At 36.3% G+C, this 22,658-nt stretch overlaps 1 protein-coding gene across 1 annotated transcript in view; it reads left to right on the top strand.

Moving 5' to 3' along the window:
• The window catches only part of LOC149556523 (proteinaceous RNase P 1, chloroplastic/mitochondrial-like), a 204,172-nt gene that overhangs the window by 136,523 nt on the left and 44,991 nt on the right, over window positions 1–22,658 (top strand). The window contains exon 4 of the mRNA XM_089830830.1: window positions 21,143–21,263. Within this exon, the coding sequence (XP_089686956.1) occupies window positions 21,143–21,263 (121 nt within the window). The remainder of the gene's footprint in view (window positions 1–21,142; window positions 21,264–22,658) is intronic.

The raw sequence follows: 22,658 nt of genomic DNA, 5'->3' as shown, positions 1-22,658 counted from the left end.
CTTTACTTGTCTTTCCCTGAGGTTCTAGGTTTGTCCTCTTTGGGGATTCTACTGCATACTGGGTCTCCGAAGATAGGTCCTTCTGGCCTTGTGCAGAGGTCTTCTTTTTCCAAACTTTCTTCATCCTCAGTTGAGAAGAAGAAGGGGGATTCTTCTTTCTAGTCATCTTAGATTTCGGGCACTGAAATGCCTTGTGACCGGTTTTTAGACAGTGAAAACACCCAAAAGGAACACTTTCAAAGTCCAGCTGCTGGATATGGGTGCCAAGTTTGGACTGAAAACAAACCACTTCGGGCATATCCTCTCCTTCCCTCACTCAAACGCAGATCCTCGCATAAGTTAGCCTACTCTTCGAAGCAGTGATTGGGTCAATGGAGAGAAGCTCTCCGAAAGAGCTGGCCACTCCCTTGAAGACATCCTCATTCCAGAACTCCAAAGGTAGCTCTGGGAGTCTGACCCATACCGGAGCTTGCTGGAGGAAAGATTCGTTTAAGTCCAATTGGGATGACCATCTCTGAAGCATGAGGGTGGCCCTTCCAAAGCTCCAGGGACTTTCACATAGGATGTCAGCCATGTCCTCTTGACAGGTGAACTCAAAAGAGAGAAAACCCTTAGCCATTGCTGTGACACTGACCTGACCTTTCAAGCTCCATTTTTTCAGAGTGTAGGCCTGGACCACATCAATATTTGGTCTTGGGCCAATAAACTTTCCGACGAGCGTTGAGGACATGGAGGCAATGCTATGATCAACAATCTCGTCTGGAATAGCGATCGTGCAAGATCCCTTTTCCAGACTTGACACAACCTTAACCGGAGGGAAAGAGGATTTACCTGATGGCTTAACTCCAAAGAGTGAGGCCCAACACTTTGGGAGATTCCCTGGTATGTCCTCACGTGGGTCCCCATCTCCTGACTCCTCCCCGATGCCTGCCTGGATCCCCTCCTGCATGCCTAGTGATCGAGGTCCGCCTCCCTGTGAATTCCCGCCTGTCTCCAGATTTGAATTTTGAACTTGCGCTCCCGCTCCCATTTTGACCTTGTTTCTATGTGTGGTAGTTATTAGGGGTCATTGTCCTTGACATCAAGGTTGTTATTTGATAGACTACATTCAGTATTGTCCCGTAGTGTGCCAGAAATATGTAAACTAATATCTTTCTAGGATATGATAATCTTGTTGATAGGCATCTTGTTGTTGATGCTAGTGCTCATATCACAAGAATGTGAGATTGATAAGATTGTTCAGAATCAGATCACTATTTTTTCAGATTGTTGTATCCTCCTTTGCTAAGAGGGATTGTTGGTGAAATAGCATTAGTCGAATTATATCTGATTTGATGGATATATGTCAATATCCTTAAATATGTCATTCCAAGAATATCACATTGATATAATATCACTATATGCTTGAGAGCATAATGTATTCTAAATGTGCTCTATAACAATCCTCGCTAGCTAAGAGTGAGTGTTAATGTTGTAGCTTTAGTCAGATTGAATTGATCTAGAGTTGATCTCCAATGGTTATTGGATAAAACATTATTGCATTTGATTAATCATCAATATATATATATATATATATATATATATATATATATATATATATATATATTGATGATTAATCAAATGCAATAATGTTTTATATATATACATATATATAAAACATTATTGATGATTAATCAAATGCAATAATGTTTTATATATATACATATATATAAAACATTATTGATGATTAATCAAATGCAATAATGTTTTATATATATGTATATATATAAAACATTATTGCATTTGATTAATCATCAATATATATATATATATATATATATATATATATATATATATATATATATACATATATATATATATATATATATATATATATATATTGATGATTAATCAAATGCAATAATGTTTATCTAATAACCATTGGTGATGCTGTTAATAATGACTAATGGCTATTAACTCACCATAACTAATATTGATTAACATAGAGACATATCTTTTCTATTCCTATATAGCATTTGGATCTGCACTTGAAACACACAGAAATATGAAGTGTTATTACATTTTTAGTGATCCTGTCTTTCAACACAATAAGTGGAAATGGTGATGCCTCACTAGATACACCACCTCATGAAGCATGAGGGCAAGAGGCACAAGAGATTTTGCTCTTGGGCCTAGGGTTGAGTTAAGGGCACTCTATTCTAGTCTTTTCCCCAACTCATGATAGGATTATATGATAGTTGAGGACCTTAACTGTGTGAAGGGAATGAGATAGAATGGTGAAGGAGAACAACATAAGATTCATGATTTGGATCGGAATCGGCAAGGCCGACTCGACTCCTGAATTAGCGAGGACGACTTGACTTGTGAATCAGCTATGACTCAGCTATGAAATGACAAAGTGAAAAACCCATGAAATTTAGAGATCTTAATGATTTAAAACTTATTTCATACACCCTTTATTGAATATAACTTAAACACACTAAAACATCATCAAATAGAAGCTAACATACATAAAAAAGGAACATAAATGATAAATTCAACACATAGGGAAAATGATAAGTGTAGTCATTTAGAATGCCCCTGATTTTGTTGCATATGCTGCTGATTCTCATGTTGCTTTAATTTTTTACTGGCCTTTTTAGCATACTCCATTCAATGCTTTGGTTTAATTATAGTTCATTTTATGTGAATCCAAAATTTTAAGTAACATTCACTTATCTCTCATGACTTAAATGAAGGTTTGTTGGATGCACATGTTTAAAAAGCTTAGAGGATTGAGAGAAATTTCCCAATTTCTCTCGCAAAATCTTACCCTCAAATTTTCTTAATGTATTCTGTCTGAATATTAAAAGACATTTATATTACTTGGTGGTGAGGATCCATGGTTCAGTGAGGATAACTGTTAACCACTCGTAACTGTGCGAATTGTTGTTCATTCTCTGCCTTTGCAGAAATTAATATTTGTAGGTTGATCTTAGGTGACAAGTCTTGTGATTAAATTTACCTAAACTGTATGAAATCTTGGATGTAAATAGTAACTGTTCTGATTCACATCTCATAATTATATTGTAACAAATTCATTGTCAAATACTGTTTGCACATGTCATTTTAATCTTGCATCCCAACTTGGGTAAAATGAAGTGTGATTTTGATAATATGCAGTTTTAGAATCCTGATTCATGGCAGCGATTTATGGTGATTTTTGCTTTAATCATCGAGTTGGGTGTTTTTTGGCGATTAATCCCCGATCTGACTTTTTGAGCCACCAAAACTTGGCAAGGTTGAATCAAATCATAAAATCGCCAGAATTGCGGCGATTCTGGTATCTCTAATTCTGCCAAGTAAGCCGACGCCATAAGCTATGGGGCCAAGGAGGACAATGTATCCATTCTTGGGCTTAGGGCAATGACAAAATGGGCACCTTATCATATCTTCTTATTCACCCCTGACTATGGTTATGTCCCATGAAAGTTGAAATGCTACAAATGTTTTCTTATCATATACCTAAGTATATTATAGATGTGCATAGTTTTTATTTATTTATGAGCTACTAACAATTAAATTAATCCTTGTATACATATTTGTACCTACCTCATAGTTGCAAGGTTTATATCCAAGCATAATGAAAGAGATTTCCTATGTCATAAGATATCTTTCTAATGCTAGCTCTTGCAATTGTGTGTGTGTAGTATCTTAGCTAGGACACGTTTCAATAAGGTTCATTACACTTAGATGAAAGAAGATTTTAAAAGCGAAACTAGGGATAATCATTTATGCAATTCAATGGATTTTAGGGGAAGAATAGCTGGCATGTAGTGCCCCCTTCTTTGACTTGTGCTTACAAGAAAGTTTAATTGCTCTATTAGTGAATAATTTAACTATGTAATTTGAGTTGTCTTAAATTAGTGTTGTGGTTGACTTGTATTTAATTTACCATGGATCTAGAATGACCAATGGTAGAAGTGTCAACTGGACGCTTCACACGTCGAGTAGGAGGCATGGACGAGAAGAAGGCAGTGATAAGTTGACAATGTTGTAGAGTATGGTCATGGAGGTGCATGGTCTCTCGAAGGTAAAGCGTGAGACATCTCTGGTCCATATAACTGAAGAAGGTAGAGAGAGACCGACTATCTCTGAATAAACAGTAATATCTCGCTCTAATCACATCGTAGGCAGGGCATCGGAAAATGAAGTGGGTCTCAGTCTAGGTACATAACCAATAAATCCGGTCCTCCCTATCAATGTGGTGATTGGTTTGGATATGACGCCTTTGAGAGCCGACCTGAAAGGAACCTAGGGAGATACGAAAAGCGTGGCTCCTGCAGTGCGACAAATAGCTTGGGCTTGCAATAATCCCATCTTGAATATCCAAAAACTGCTTAGTGTAGAAGGCCATCCGTGGACGTAACACCCCCAAGGGATTACTCCAAGTTGGGGCAATGTACCGTCTATAAATTTCAAGTCTGATATGCCCATTCAGCTCCTGCTGTGAAGGAAGGAGGTGAGCGGGAGCATCCAAGAGAGTTGGAAGGGGGAAGGCTATCAATCTTAATCCAATCGAACCGAGCAAAGTAGTGTTCCAAGTGTACCAGCAAGGGGCCCTAGTGGCAGTGTCAACATCTACAATTCTAGTGTCAATGTGGAAGAGAATAGATTAGGAAAAGATTGAAGAGGGTTTATTTTTATTTTGTTGGTTATATATCTCCCTAGCTGGATGTATCATTCCCAGCCAGCCGTACCATTTCTTGAAGGGCACGTTGAGGTTTCTAGGGCAGCCGACTGGGTTTGTAAAAGCTAGAATCTGCATTTATCGGAGTGCCTTTCTGCTGTATGACATTCCAGACCTAGCTGTCCATTTTGCAAGCACTTTGGCACCTATATAATGCATATTTTGTGAGAAACTCTAGTTATTTCTTGGCAGTATTTTGTGGCTACGTGGAATTTTGATATGTTATGACATTGTATGATGTGGGTTATTAAATTTGAGAAAAAATGGAAAATAAGATTAAAAAGTAAATCTGAAATTTTTAGTAGTGTTATTTCTGCACACTGTTCATTTTTAAGCTTGTAATTTTTTTCCTATATTTTCTTTTTATCTGCACTATTGTTGCCATTGTTTACATTGCAACACTAATTTAAAATAACTCACAACACCATCTAAAAGAAAAAAATTGGAGCAAAACCATAGTTGTTGTATACTACAGTGGTATCAAAGTAGTGGGCCCTGCATCTTGGAGGGTACAAAATGAAAAAAACAATGATATGTCAAGGTTGAACAGTCACCTTCTAAACACCATTATAACTTGAAGAAATAGATTCAACACGAATTTGGTTGCAGAAGAACAAAGGGCCCGTTTGGTTGCTGGAATATAAATTAAGCATTGGCATTCGGAATGCTGGCTTTGGGATTCTAGAATTTAGAATCCAGTTTATGATTAGGGAATTCAATTTGGGACCGTTTGGTTGACCAAGAATTCATTATGAGAATACAAATTTCTTCCGTTTGGTCGCAAATTATGGAATTAGAATACCAACAGAGTAAACATTATTCATTGATTAGTTATTTTTCCTAGCTTAAAATAAACTTGTCATATTCAAGAACAGTATGCATGATTCTTTGTTTACTTTATATTTTTTAATTCTAAAGATGTCTTGGCACCAACTATATAAAATAATATTAATAATACTGTTATTGCTTTATAAAAAACTGTAACGAACACATGTTAGGTCATTTGAGATTCCAATGGAGTAACACTTTCAGGCAGCAATGAAATGATTTGATTGGGTCAGTTGGAACTGAGATTTTGTACATTAAAGCAAGTATCTTGTATATTCAGTTCAAAATGAGTAGAACGGACTTCAGAAAATCTTCACTGTATAATTTTTCCCCTTGGATTGAGGGAGTGAGGAATGGCTTCAGCAGTGTGTGAAACAGAAGGTCAGCGAGTTGAAACTGGGCACCAAGATGTGGTTCACGACACAGCAATCGACTATTATGGTAAGCACATGGCCACCTGCTCTTCAGATCGAAGCATCAAAATCTTTGGTCTCAGCGGCTCAAATGAGTACAGTGGACGTGAAAAACAATTTTATTTCAATAATGTGCAATGCTCATTTTTTGAAAAATGGAATTAAAATGGGTATTTGGACAATTCCACCTATTTAGATGGAATACCGAATCCTGGTTTTGGGGGGCAAATAAGGATACCGGATTCTACCTTTTTCTAATTCCCATTCTCATTTGGTGGACCCAAACAGTGGTTTTGAAAATTTCGAGGATTCCGAATTCTAATTCCTGCTCTAATCCATGACCCAAACGGGCCCAAAGGGTAATAGAAGAATGAAGAGCAATAGAGGAACAAGTTACAAAAAAAAGGGTGATAGGAATTAGGGTGAAGAAAGGTTTTCGAACCTATTGGATGCCTTGGTTAGAGGGCAATAAGCTGCTAAACAAAAAGGCACAACAATAGAATGAAAAATTGGATTTATTAACACAAATGATGGCTGGAAAATGGGATTGAAATTTGGTGCAAACAATGGCAACAATGGAGGCAATAATGAAGGCAACAGAGGTAATAGTGGCCAAGGGGAGAATTTAGTTTATGGTGGTAACAAAAATAGGAAGACTGGAACTATTTGCTCTAGACCTCTTACACCTACATTTCCACCTAAGGCACCAGTGTCGGTTGGTATGAGCCAGAGATAATGGATTTGTAGAATCAATTCTGTCAAGATTAAGAGAGTGGAGGTCTCAAGCTCTAGGTGGCTATATCATTGAGGGGCTATATGGATGTAAGAATGCAGCATAGAGCTCACGTTGGTTACCTAACACAGAACTATGACTTGCAGAAGAAGGTAGGGAAGTTGATACTACCTTATTCTTATGAATTAGGGAAAACTTCATTTAGAGCTTGGGTAAAGGATGTGGAAACTTATTTTCAACTAACCCTATGTCAGAAGAGGAGACCATTAAGTATGCAACAATATATCTAGATGGCATTGCACATGAGTGGTGGCATCATGATATGACCACCACGGGGTATGATAGGATCACTTCTTATGCAGAGATTACAGAGGGGCTGATTGAATTGTTTGGTAAGAATGATCCAAAGTTGCATTTCAAGGAGTTGGCACAGTTGAAGAAGTGGAGTTCAGTGGATACCTATATTGCAGATTTTAGAGACTTGTAGTGCTTGTCACATATATATCAGAGAGGGGGCTTATGAATCTTTGTACTGATGAGTTATAAGTCCTTTGAGGCGATAGATTAAAGCTTTCAGTCTACCTTTCTTGGAGGAGGCCATTAAGAAAGCAAGGGATGTGGAGGCTCATACATCAAAAAGGAAATTTCAATCTAAAGTTTTCTCTCTTAAGAAGGTAAGGGTAAGAAATCATTTAATAAGGAAACACATCAGCCACAAAGTGATTCAAATAGGTTTGACAATGAGTAGCTGAATGACCTTAAGAGGATAAAATTGTGTTTCCAATGCATAGAGGCTTGAGATCCTTCTCCTAGCGCAGTGTTAAAGCTAAGGCTAAGCAATTACAGTATTTTTTTGTTGAGGAATCTACATTAGAATTTTCAAATCAATAGTCTGATTCAGATAGTGGGGATGAGAAAAACACGATGAAAGAGGAAATCAAGGATGACGGGACCATTACCCAACTCACAAGTATAAACTTTAATTTGTTTGATGAATTTTCTCAAGGAGAAACTAAATTTTGGTAAGTAGATTGCTGTTGTAGCATCTAGTTTTCTCGGGTCTTAATTAACGACTAACATACTCAAAGAAATACAGTTATTACTTCAATTTCATAGAAAGACAGTTATATCAGTCATGTTCATGTGAAAGAGATTTACCGTTAAATTCAGTTCGACAAAATTTCTTAACTAAGAACTTAAAACTCCATCAATGAATTTACCATAGAAATTAAAATCCACATACCGTGACATTTGAACCGATAAATCATTGTAAGAAGGCTTCTGCAATCACCCAGATTAGTCCACAAATACCACTATAACAAAATCATATAACGACTACCATTCAATACCGCTATCAAAATTAGATGACGATTACTATTAAATACCACTATATTAAATTAGGGCATCACATACCACTGTATCAATTAGGGCATCAATTACCATTGGATCATTTAGGGCTTCAAATACCACTGTATCACTTAGGGCTTCAATTACCGCTGGATCATTTAGGGCATTAGATACTTGTTTTCGGTAACCAATTGAATGTATAACTTATCTTTGTTTGTTGTATGTTCGACAACTTGGGAAGAGGTGAAACATTGTCAGGGGCTTAATCCACCCAACCACAGACCTTAACTTAATTCTCACACAATCTCTAACGAGAAAGGCCCTCCCTTCTCGGAATTGGACTTGGAACATCTGTCATCTACTGAGCATCTTGGTATCTAACCACACCACTCGACTTTACAGTAGGAGGTTACAATTAACAGGTTCATGCATGAACTATTAAATAATTCAAACTAAAAATGATAAACATTGTTATGTCATAACTGATTCTGTTTCATGTTATTGCAGATTCCTTTCTCTCACCTCATCACCCATTTCCTTGGCTACATAGCCGGGTGAGTCCTAGGTGTTCGGAATTCTTAGAACAACTGGTTCTTTTTGTTGATTCCCAACAAGTTCATGAATAACATATATATTCTAGCTGATCACAATTTGTGATTTGAAAAAGATATTCTTAAAGATTGCAGAATTTATTGTTTAATTAATTAATTTAATCATATCTGATTTCTCTTTTGCGTTCTTGCAGATTTATTCCACCTCTTCATCATTTCATGGCTACCAGCCAGTGAATCCGAGGTGTCTGAAGATTATGATCATTTTGTTTCATTTACGCCTCTTCACCATTTCATGGCTTCATTGCCGGTGAATCCTAGGTGTCTGAAATTTAATAGCATTCTGGTTTAGTGTCATGGATTAAGACTGCATGGTTAATACTATTGTTATTTGATTTAATGGAGATGGTATATATAATCATTACAACACTCTATAGCTTCCATTTCGACTTCTTAGTGTTGGTAGTAGTACTCAGTAATTTAAAGATCAACAGAGCTTATGGAATTCATGAGAGCCATCAGCAAGTATTCATATAATGATTCTAGTTCTATTATTAATCTCTCTTGACCTAGCCGACTACAATCAGAATTCATAAATCAGAAAGATGGAAGGATAACAGTAACCTGTTATGTATACGATTGGTATTTAGATTGGATCTTGGTCTCCTGCCGTCCACCAACCAGTATTCTTACTTTGTTTAATGCACCACCCACTTGTGATGATAATGCAATCAAAAAATATGTAGGGTCCAGTAGAAGTGAAAAAAAAATATTGGAAAGCACTGGGTGTAGCAGATTGAATAAGCAGTAACGCTGTAAAAGAGTGGTGAGTTGACCTGAACAATTCGACTTTCTTATCGTGACTTGGAAAGAAATGAGCTCGACTTTGAATAGAAAAACGTAGCATAAAGGATATGAATTGAGAGAGTGATAGAGATGTCATCTTGGTTGATTCATGACTTGTTTTAAAGGTTAGTTGTGGCCCCTTGGCTTCTATTGGTTTCAAGAAGTCCATTCAAATTCCCAAACATTGATTCGATTTGAAAAAGAAGGAAAAAGAAGAGGGAAAAGAAATAAAGAAAAGGAAGAGTTGAAGAGGTTATAATTTCATTTTATTATTATAATACATTCTTATATACGTTCGCATAAGTATATCGATGAAGTGACATCATTAGATTATGATAACTTTGATTTATTGGTGCCATTTCATTTTTATTTTTCTATGTTCGTATACAGGTGTTTATTGTAATGATATGATAAAAATTAATAAACAATCTCTTAAGGTATGCATTATATTTTAAATTAGATTATTTTATGTTTCTCAAATTATTTAATTAAATAGCTCATGTGGGTCCCATAGATGTATCATGTTTTCTAGTCACTAGGTCCTCAATCCATTTGCCCAATAATGGTGATGCTCCTACCTAATTCTTTTTCTGACAATGCTTCCACCCCTTCGATGTGCTTCCTAGAAGGAAATTCTCCGCAGTTAAATTATATTATCATAATAAATTATTTACTCATAAATAATCATAACGGTTAACCATCTTTTCAATTCCATGAATTCGTGATAAATGATCAACTAGCATGTTATCGTCACTTGAAATTATAACAACTAACCATCTCACCATTTTGCTTGATTATAACAAATTAAATTGCCAACTGACTTCATGTGAACCTCAACGGCTATATTTTAAATTAGGTCAAAAATTGGGATGTAACAGCTGTGATTTTGAAGAATCAATCAAGATATGTAAGTAGGGTTTTGTGGTTGATATTTTTGCATGTCAATGTAATGCATAAACATTATAAGTGCCAAACAGTTAGAATTCAAGCCATTGGGTGAACATATATCATTCTTAACAGTTTGACTCTATTGCCCTGGATTAAAGCACTAATTTGAGTTCTGTCTCAAAACAAATAATAGATCACTATGCATTTTTACTTCTATTGACGGTTTTAGTTTTGTTTTCAGTTTTTCTGTTTCATTTCATACTAGTGTATAATGGAAAACAAATGGGTAACTTATTTGGGGAATCAGTAGAAGAAGCCCCTTGAATATTGGTGAAGTTTATCTGCAGAGGCATCATTGTTCAATATTGTAGAATATTCAAATGATGATAGTTTTGGTTCACCTACCAAGGTTTATATTATCTGTTTTAGCTAATCCTATTATTTGGCCTTTTCCAATATTGAACTTGAACATAACGTTTGACATACGTTTTGGGTTTGATAATCTGTTGATTTGGGAGTTAACACCTTCATGGCTAAATGGCCAACAAATCATGCAAAGTCTTCAACATGGTATATTGATTCAGGATTCAGGAGCATCTTGACATTTCACAAACAAGAAAGATTGGTTGCCAGAGTATAAGGCTTGATTCAGTTATCTTTGTTGTTGGTGAAGATTATTCAATTGTTGGCAAAGGCAATGTTGTGATAACATTTGGAGGGAGAAATCTCCTTTATCTTGATGTATACTTTCTTCTAGGCATGGAGCTCTGTGAGTCAGATTCTTTGTCACTATCCCAAGTTGGACATCATCTTTAGTGCACATAAGTGTCATCTTGTTGACAAGTTGTCCACAAAATCCATTGCAATCGACATCAAAGATTATGGGTTGTATTGACTTGTTGACATTGGAGAAGTTTGGGAACATGCATTGTGCAAAGAGTTCATCTTCTATCAATACTCTTTGGCATCAATGTTTAAGGCTTCTCAACCTTTCTTATCTCTCTCATTGGCTTGAGAGAATATGGTAGAAGGCTTACTAGAGATCTAAAAGTAGATACAAGGCATTTGGGGAGCTTGCCAAGCAGGGAAGCAACATAAAGCTTCATTTTTGAAACAAAAAGATGGAGAGCTTTAAAGGTCCTTTAATTGGTTCATGAAAATGTTTGTGAACCAATGAATACTGCATCGGTCATTGGTGCCATGTGTTTTCTCTTGTTGGTTGATGATTTTAGTAGGAAAATGTGGGTGTTTTTCGCAAAAGAAAAATCAGACTTGTTTAATGAATTTCAAAAGTTTAAATCTTTAGTAGAAAATGAGTCAAGATGTCCAATCATCACTCTTCGGTTTGATAATAGGGGTGAGTTTTGTTCTAACGAGTTCACTAATATTTGTTCTGGACACAATATTAAACATCAATTCATCACATTGTATACCTGTAAACAGAATGGTGTAGTTGAGAGGAAAAACTATACTATTAAGGGAATAGCCCATTGTATGTTGGAGAATAAGAATGTTGCCGAGAATTTTTGGGATGAGACAGTTTACTCTTTAGTTTATCTTTTTAATAGGTCTCCATACAGGCCGTCAAGAAGAAGATTGTAAAGGAAACCAGGTTGGGGAAGAAACCTCAAATCAACCACCATAAGGTTTTTGGTTCTATTGCATATGTTTGGATTTTAGATGCGAAGAGAACTAAACTTGACTCCAAAATTCATAAGTTAATGCTTTCAAGGTACAATGACAATCATAAAACGTGTCGACTAATAGATGTGGACACTGATGTCCTAATTTTCAACATAAATGTTGTTATTAATGAAGAAGGTGGGCCTTTTCAACTATCTTCTCCCATCAACAATCTTGAAGATTAGCCTTTGAAGGCTACAAATTTGGGTGTTAAGCTTCTGTTTGCTTCACTTGGAGGAGATTTTGATGACTTTGAACTTGTAAAATCTCCTAGCCAAGTATTTGTACTAGAAGATTTTCTTCAAAAAAACTTGGATCAGCATCCAAATGATATAATTTGAGGCAGCCCAAGTCATGGTGAGCAGGTTTATTTGGATGAAGGTGTTTCTACATAGCATCCTAAGTTGTGGGAAAAACTCATTTGTGATGTTTAGGACGATGAATTGGTTTAGTGACTTTCATTTAGAGGCAAGATATAATGTTCCCAAGATGATCTTGGTTGTAGGCAAACTTAGTCGGAAGGCAATCTCAATTTGAAGGGGATCTCGATCCGAAGGGAATCTTGATCCATAGGGAATCTCAGTCTGAATGAAATCTGGTCTGAATGGAATCTTGATCCCAAGGGAAACTCGACTCGAAGGAGAACTCGGTCTGAAGGAGAACTCGATCCGAAGGAAATTAATCAGATTTCTAAGTCGTGCAATTGGTGCTATTTATGAAAGCGCAAATTCCGATGATGTGTGCTAGATAAGATGATATTAGAACGCCAATTGCGCAAGATATATGCCAGACAAGAAAAGATGCTGAACATAGATATTCACCAATTATATTTGTAGACAAAGATGGCGCTCCATATGCGTTAGATCTGAAGCAAAGTAATACAAAGATGGAATAGGGTGAGAGTTAAATCCCACCGAAATCAGAATAGCCAAGTAGTGAAGATTTTCTACTTCCGAAATGGCGAACAATATTGAACTCCAACTAGAATTTGTAGTACAAATTAAATAATCCAAATTCACACACCCATAACAACTAAATCGACAGACATATATACCTCGTCAAAGGAAAACTTGTGAGGGAGAAACAATGTGCCAACACATGACACGACAAACAACTACACCTACGAAGAATTAAAGATGGGCCAAGATATACGAAAATCGATCGGGACCCCAAATAAAGTTATTAATTTATTTTATTTAATGATGGGGATATTATAGTCCTTCTGTCCCAAAAATTGCTTGTCGTCAAGCACTTGTAAATCTGATTCTAGGAAAGCTTATGTAATCAACTTCTTCAATTTGGAGTCGGGCACCAAGTAGATCTTATTGCCATAGTAAATGATATCATCTATAACTTTGTATCTTTCATCATGTATATAGCCATTCATCAACTGGCATGCAAAAGTGTTCTTGGAGTCAACCAACTAATGGGTCCACTAGTCATCCAAGGAATGGGGTGAAGTGTTGACTATCTTGTTTTTACTTGCCACCACAACATCGAAGTTAAATTTTGGGATTATACCATGTTTAAAAATGGCCTCCATCTTCTTGATTGTGACTTCTCTCGATTCTTTATTTCACATTCCTCTTAGCAACACCTTCTTTCCATCTGTCTCAAATGAAAAGTCCACCCTCTTGAAGCTTTTGATGTATAGATCAAGGGTCTCCATCCATTGGATGCCTAATATGATATCAGTGTCAGCTAATTCTTTGAGAAAGAAATCTTTTGTCAAAGTATAGTTTCCCATGAAAATGTTTGGCCATGGGATCATGTGAGTGTAGGGTAATAGGGTTCCTCCAACAACCTTAACTTTGAATCCTCCATGCTCTACTACATGCAAGCCCTTACTAGTGACCATTGATGAATTGATGGAAGTGAGTGTGGCGCGACTATCAATCTTGATTGCAATTTTTTTTCCTTGACATGTGCCACGAACCTTGAAGATTCTACTTCTAGCTATTGTAGTGAGGGTAGCAATGGAACCTCCTTTTTCTATGAGGGCATTTATTCTCTCTTCTTGGTTAATTTCTTCGCTCGTTATTTTAGATATTTGTTCTTCGTCATCATTGGGAAACAACACAATGTAATGAATCTTTCCTTTCCAAGGTAATGTTGACCCGGTCTCCATGGCTCCTTGCACGTGAAACAAAGCTTTTTCCTTCGAAGCTCTTGCCGAGAGTCTTCATCCAGTGAAAGTTTTTTTTGAATTGGCTCCTTGTCTTTGTCTTCTTGTGGGGAAGATGTTGGTGTAGCTATTTGGGTTTTGGAGGAAGATGCAACCATGTCACACACCTTCTTAATAGCTTCGTTGAGTGTGTACAGGTTGAACCCTTTGATCTAGCCTTCGATGAATAATATGATTCGACGTCTCTCAAAGATTTCTGTGACTAGTACTGATAGCCTTTGGAACTTTGTGATGTAATTGCCTACCGTAATTGTTTGCCTTTGTTGTGCTAGATCTTTGAAGTTTAGTTTAGGATCTTCCCATTGAAACAATTGATGAGTCTCTCAGTGAACTTGACATAAGAGCTTACTTGGTCTTGATCGAGAGTGACCAATCCATGGTTCCACCATTCTTGCGCCACTCCTTCTAGATGGAGTGTTGCGAACTTGATTGCTTCCTCTTTGGGCATCGGGTCAAGCTGAAAATTGGCGTCTGCCTTTAGAACTTACGCCTGTGCAGTAATGGCTCCAGATCCATCAAATGGTGATAAGTTTACTTTTTTGATCTTTCTCTTGAGATCATCATTAAAATAACCATGATTTCCTCCACCTGAATATCTCATTCTTAGATCAACATAGTCTTTGTAGGATATATCACCTTCCATATTCGTGTTCCTTTGATCTTCCCGAAGTTCTTCTTGCATTTCTTAAAAAGTGGGCTCTCTTTCTTTGTGTGGTGCTTCCTTCCTTGGAAGGAAGACAGGTATTGTAGGTCGAGAGCAAGAGGGTTGAGGGTTTGTCCTCCCCATAATAGAGTCATCGCTATGCCCATTTTGTTCTCCCATTGTTTTTCCCTTGGCCAATTTTTGTAATGTTTCCTGCATAAGCCTTTGGGTTTTGTTGATCTGCATTTGGTTTTTGCTGAGCTCTCTTAAAAGATTCATGAGTTTTGTCATAGGATCCTGGGGATCTGCCATTCTACCAACAATGTGATCTCGCCTTTTCCTTCGAGTATAAACTTGCATTCTCTTCCATAGGTTGGCAGAATCACTGGCTTTGATACCACTATAATGTTCCCTAGATGATCTTGGCCATAGGCAATCTTAGTCCAAAGGGGATCTCGATCCAAAGAGAATCTCGATCTTAAGGGAATCTTGGTTTGAAGGAAATCTAGTCTAAAGGGAATCTTGATCCGAAGGGAAACTTGACTCGAAGGAGAAATTGACCCAAAGGAGAACTCGCTTCGAAGGAGAATTTGAACCAAAGGAGAACTCAATCCAAAGGAAAACTCGGTCCAAAGGAGAACTCAGTCTGAAGGAGAACTCAATTTGAAGGAAAGTTATTAGATTTGTAAGTCATGTAGTTGGTGCTATTTATGAATGAGCGAGTTCCAATGTTGTGTGCTAGATAAGATGATATTAGAACACCAATTTGGCAGGATATATGCCAGACAAGAAAAAATGTCGAGCATAGATATTCACCACTTATGTTTGTAGACAAAGATGGCGATCTAGAAGTGCGAGATCCGAAGCAAACTAATACTAAGATGAAATAGGGTGAGGGTTGAATCCGACTGAAACTAGGATAGCCAAGTAGGGAGGATCTTTCTCTTCCAAAATGGTGCATAATATTGAATTCCAACTGGAACTCGCAATACAAATCAATAATCCAAATTGACATACCTACAACAACTAATTCGACAGACATATTTACCCTGTCAGAGGAAAACTCCCAAGGGAGAAACAATGTGCTGACACATGACATGGCAAACACCTACACCTTTGAAAAATTAAAGACGGTTTCGAGATATACAAAAATCAATCGGGACCCCAAATAAAGTTATTAATTTATTTTATTTAATAACGGGCATATTACACAAGAGTAAGAAGAATATTGTTAACTTATCTCTTATGGCTAAGATTCAAAATGTTTGTGAGCTCTAAGATTATTTGAGTCGAAAGGTTAACCTGAATGGGAAACGACCATGGAATCTGTGCATCAAAGCCTTTTGAAATATGATACTTGGGTTCTTTCAGATCTTCCACAAGGGAAGAAACCCATAGGCTGCAAGTGGGTGTACAAAGTGAAGTATTTGATGGAAAGCCTGACAAATATAAAGCATGGTTGGTGGCTCAAGGACTCTCATAGAGAGAAGAACTAGACTATGAGGAGACCTTTGCTCATATAACAAAGATGAGCACTATTTGTGTAGTTCTAAAAATGACAACACTGTTTTTGTTACATTTCAAATTTTGCTACATTTTAAAATAATCTTCCAGCTGTTGGAAGTTCATGTGAATTTAGTTGTTTGGTAAATTTGTTGAGATAATTAATTCATGTGAAATTGATCTATTGGTAAAGTTGTTGATATATTTGATTCTTGTGAAATGGAATCTCGGTTATTAGTTATTATTTCATGTGACATGTTATTTAGGCATTATGATGGGAATAGGAAAATGAATATCTTAGAAATTGAAAATGATTATGTGATATTTTATTATTATTTCAAATTATCGAAATATGTTATTACCTCAGAACCATTTCCTTTTTGTAGGAGCATGATGAAGGGGGGGAAGTGTTGCCAAAATGGGAGTTAGGAATGGGACACCCAAATCCACTGTCAAACCAATAGATATGAAATCTAACCTCTTGGATCAAGGATGCAAATCCATTGTCAAACCAATAGGTATGAAATCTAACCGCTTGGATTAGGGATGAAACTGCTAGACAAGCAAGAAAGTACAATGGATGACCATGCGCTAACTAGTTAAATTATAACAATATAAAAGAATGCAAATAAGAAATATTACCTTCGTTATATGGACGATTTGAGGATATCTTGGAAATTCTATCATGTCTTAGTATAGTAATATCCTATACTCATACTTGTGTGGGTATAAAATGTGTATGTATGTACACACACACACACACACACACACACACACATATGCGTATCTCAAATTTAGTGTATCTACACACACACACACATATGTTAAGTCTACTCAAACAAGAATAAATATAAAAGGGGGATATTAATATATTAATGTATGAATGAAGATTTTGTTGCCACCCTTTATTTTTTATTTCGAACCTTGGCTATGATCTAATTATTATTTATTTTATTGCCTTGAGCGGCCACCTTTTTCATGTCTCCTTTTATGGCATTGAGCTATATGTCTTTCTTTTTATTCAATATGAAATTGGAAGGCCTGTGCGAACGTTTTTGCCACTTGAGTTATTCTTGCGTAACTGAGCATGCACGTGAGTGCCTATTGCTCATCTTGCTCACCTCTTTATGGATGCATTATATTTACATTCCCTTTCACCCTCTCGAGCAGTTCTTCCAGACATTTTGTTTCCACAAAAATTCTTTCTTGTTCATGCTATATTTTTCTCTGCTCATTTCAAGTAAGGGTGTGAATATAATCAGCAACTGCCTCTGATTTTGCCGAGCTGGTGAAATATTCCTGTATTCATTTTTCTGGGCAGAATTGAAAGCTTTGATAGCGTAGGCTGGTGGCATTTACCTGATGCCAGAACCATTCATTTTCCCAAATTGCACCTGTAGAATCAGGTCATGCATTACATTTATATACTGTTTATTGTGATTAGTGATGCATTCTGAACTTGCTGCCTTGCTTCTTAGAGTAGGCCTCTGTAACTTTTTTCCCTTGAAAATCCAGATTCAGAATGTGTCATTTGAAGTATTCTTCTATTAAAAATTTGTTACAAGAAAGGAATTATCTGATTGCCAAAAGGCTTTGCCTGTGATAGCTTTTGAATTTGAAGCACATATGTTTTCTGTCAAAGAGTACTATCCCATATAGAGATATGATGAATATATCTCTGAGATGGGGTGCTGCTCCATATGATAAAAGGAAAAATCAGAATGAAGGCTTAACTCATTTATGATGCCATAGGCCAGAACTGGCATGAAAGATGACAATGTATAAGCTGTCTATGAACTATATATCATATAAGAAAACTCTCTAGAATTCATCTATAAGACTGGCATGGTCGAGATGAAGGGAGAGAGTGGGAATGATCCTTCAATGAAAGGAAAATATAATCAGTAATAATACTCAAAGTCAGTAACTAATCTCATGGGATTCCTTTGTATAAATTATTGTTGTCAAGTTGAGCGGTGGCTGATCGGGCATCTAAGTTGCCCATCCGAAATCCTTGGCCAAGGTAGGTTAATGGCTTGATTGCTGCTGTGATCACCAGAGGTCAGAATGCTAGCAGTGGTGAGATAGGTTGATTGGAAAGTGTCCAAAACCTCATCAGCTGACTAGTGAACACTCTAACACCAGGATGTTCAATGGCTGGACAGGGGTATCCCAAGCCAACTCCTAGGGTAGGGAGGGCCTTAATGGAGATTGTGTGGGGATACATAAGGTTTGCGGTTGGGAGGTTAAGCCCATGGCAATGCGTCTCCTCTCTTCCAGATGCCAAGGCTTGCACAACATAGGGACATCATCTGCTTATTTTGGTATCTATTTCATGTTCTCATATTTCATTTGATGAGTATATTGCTATCATGTATTTTAAATATTTCATGATGTCAAGAAATTTGTTTATGAAATGCAAGTGAAATGGTAGTTATTAACTGAATGTCATGTGAATCTAGTAATTGAAATGGTTGTTAGTTTCTAGTTATTTGGAGATATAAATTACAGTTAACTCGTATTTCCCCTTCATGTGAATGAATAGAATAACTAATTTAACTGCATCTTCTTTCATTCAGTTAAGATTGTGATGCTTTTTCCTTTATTTAATCGGTTAATTAGATTTCAGATGTTTAGCACGTTACGCTTTTGTTGGATAATCCGTCAAATTCTCGTCAAGAATGCCTTTCTCAATGGAGATTTGGAGGAAGAAGGCTACATCACCCAACTCCAGGGTTTTTGGGTTGCAGGAAAAGAGCACTAGGTATGCAGATTGATAAAAGCTCTTTATGGCCTAAAACAACACCTAGAGCATGGTACATGAAGATTAGCAGGTATTTGGTTGAATAGGGGTTTCAAAGAAGTTTTTCAGATCCAAATTTACATGTCAAATGCATAGATAATGATATCATTCTTTTTGTTATGTGTGGATAATATCATCATTACAGGTACTGGGGCCCATTTGCTTTAGCAAATCAAACTGAGTTTGTGTCAGGCTTTTGATATGACAGATTTAGGCCTTTTGCATTATAGTCTAGGTGTAGAAGTTTTTCAGACAGGTGATGTTATTTTTTTTCAGTCTAAATATTACAAGCATTTGCTAGACAGGTTTAGAATGACAGATTGTATTAAATCTGGTCTACACCAATGGAGAAATGGCTGAAATTTCCATCTAAATCAGACTCAGAGGTGATAAATGAGTCAGCTTTTAGACAATTGGTGGGCAGCTTTATCCATCTTACAGCTACTAACCTGAAGTGAGTTATGCTACGAGTTGCATTTCTCATTTGAGACAACCCCAAAGGCAGAACAGTTAGTTCTGGTGGAGTGGGTATTGCGGATTGACTTTGGTATTCTGTATAGTAGAAGCAAAGATCTTAGGCTTGTTGGGTTCACATGATTCCATTGGCAGGATTTATTGATGATAGGAAGTCCCTCTGGGTATGTTTTCAATCTTGGTATGAGTGTAGTCACATTGACCAATAAAAAGCAGCGAGCAGTAGCCCTCTCCTTGATAGGATTAGAGTATAGGGGAATTGTGAAAGCAACATGTGAGGCAGTCTGGCTTCAAAGAATGTTTTATGACATGAAAATTTCTCAAGCAGAGCCTTCACCTTTATTTTGTGACAACCAAAGGGTGTACAGCTTGCCAAAATTCAGTCTTCCATAAGTGAACAAAACATGCAAAGCTTCAATGTCATTCCATTCTTCAACTTGTAGAAGATGAATCCAGGATGTTGTAGTCTGTTCCAATTGAGGATCAGACTGCATACATTTTTACCAAGTCCTTGAGTCCAAACGAATTTGTAGAATTTTGGGACAAACTTGATGTAGTTAATAGATTGACCAGTTAGGGAAGGTATTAAAATAATATTGGTATATTTAATTTATAATGGTCAATTAGAATAGCATTTTAGTAACTTTCTTTTATTCTTTTAGTTGAGCTCTTATTCTTTTCTTTTCTGAGCTGTCGATCATATCCATTATGGAAAGATCTTTGTAATCCTTTATTTAAGGAGGCTTTTGTTCTTTAGTTATTCATTAATACTTTGATAATCATTCTGTTATTGCATTTTTGTATATTTTATTTAATCTACAATTACTCTTTGTTATATATTAATTATTATAGTGTTAGTATTATTTATGTATTTATTACTCTGTTTTCTATAGTTGTCTTGCTAGTGTGAGTGTGTATATGTGGCCATACCCAACCATACCAAAAAATAAATCTGCCATATTGGCGAACATTGCCCATACCCAATCTGGCAACGTAGTAATATATGAATGGAAAAGCTCAATACAAACCAGACCAAGGGTTCCAAAAGAATAAGATATTCTTGTACCCAAACCAATATTAGTCGCTGTTTTTATTTAATTTTTCTACAAGTCATGTTGTGTCACACTACATCTTGTAAGATGATTTCATTTCTAGTCACTTTATGTCTGTCCTCAGGTTAAAAAACATGATATATGCCATGTAGACAAGTTTCTCAAGAACAAAATTGAAACATGGAAACAAAAATGTCATCAAGGGAAACCACACAGAAAACAAATGCTAGAGCATTTGCACAAGTAGATTTATTACAATGATATTTGACATGTGTTACAACTTGGCTGCTGTCAAGGGGAAAACTGAAAATCTCTGTCATAGTACCTAGCTTATTGGCATGAATAACTCAGATAGTCTTGCTTCTCACTGATCAATATTATCAGTTTAAATTTATTATTAAAGTTCTCATTAACATTCACATACGATTCTTTTCGGTTTCTAATATAATTCTTGTTTTCCTCAGGTACTGGTTATATGCAGCTGTAAGGTTTAAATGTTTTCTTGTGACAAATGATCAAATGCGAGACCATTTGTTTGAAATATTAGGCAACGATTTTTTCCCAAAATGGAGGGAAAGACATCAGGTACTTGACTATTGTTTCTGCTTTCTAAGACTTTTTTTTTTCATCCGTTTTTCTTAATTTTATTGATCAAAACAACATATAGAAATTGTAATCTATATGTCATCAAGGTTAAATTTGCAAGTGACCTAGTACCAAAGTATCTTGCTGCTTAACTCTGCCTTCACAAACATCAAGACTATGTGTAAATTTTTCATCTTGTACATGTGTTAGAAATAGATAATACTGAGAGTGGGGGAGGGGGTGAATCAATATTCTACAAACTTTTGCCCACAATTGGATATTGTTAATTACTTTATAACTTGCATATGAAAGTAAACCAACAATACTGAACAATAAATATAACCATACACAAAGAGAACTCATAACACCATGATTTGTTAACTAGGGAAACCTTGACCAAGGGAAAACCCTGGTGGGGATGATACCCACAAGATGATCCACTAAACAAAAGAATCCTGTTAAGGATATTGACCCTGTTAGGAGTCTATGAATTACATATAGTGTCTCGAGTCCTTGTTAGAGGACTAGGCCCTATTAAGAGCCTCAACCCTGTTAGGAGTTGGTAGAGCAATTACAATGAATGGAAGAAGAGTCCACTACCCTAACATGCAATATACAAATAAGTTTCTTCACAAGAATAAATATACATACAATACTTGTTGCATTGCTGTATCTCACACTTGCTCTGATCATACATCAGATTTCGTATCGCATTAGGCTCGCATATCAGTTGTACTTTCTTCACAATAGTTCGCATTGCATTCATACTTCACACTTATTGTGCAGGATATGATCCCTATTTATACCTTGTAGATTATCATAACTATGCTTAGTCGGCCTTAAAGTTTTCACATGCTTGACTAATTATAACCTAGGATGTCAGCTCATCATGATTAAGTAATTATTTCACTACCAAAATAATTCCTTAAGCCGTACAATTCAATTTACTGACATGCTCTGTTTTGCTTTGTTAATTACCTGTACTGGTAATTCCTCTGTAACTTACACTGTACAATCCGTACAGATCTGTGCACTAACATACGTCATCATGACATTGTCAACTATCGATCCTCAACTGCGCAAGAGCTATCTCAAATTCTGTCATCCGTACATACCGTAACTTTCTTTGTGCTGCTGCAAACTGTCCAACACGTAGACAATTTTCTAACTCTGATTACATATGTTGCCATAAATGACAACACTCATTCATCTATCTAGTCATATTGCCAACAACATGTATCGTGCTGTATTGAATCATATCAAAATACATTTGTGGATTAATCTTTGTTTCTATTGTCAATCATATTACTAAAACCATGGCTTGGCATTTTTGATGATCATGATATGATGCCTTGCTTTATCTTAATCACACAGTTGAGATTGTTCTTATGCACT

This window comes from Cupressus sempervirens, chromosome 5 (genome assembly GCF_028749045.1).
Source record: "Cupressus sempervirens isolate cs-2001-9-10 chromosome 5, ASM2874904v1, whole genome shotgun sequence".
Taxonomy (NCBI): Eukaryota; Viridiplantae; Streptophyta; class Pinopsida; order Cupressales; family Cupressaceae; genus Cupressus; species Cupressus sempervirens.
Note: the sequence above shows the minus strand (reverse complement) of the source record. Positions and strands in the feature narration are given on the sequence as shown.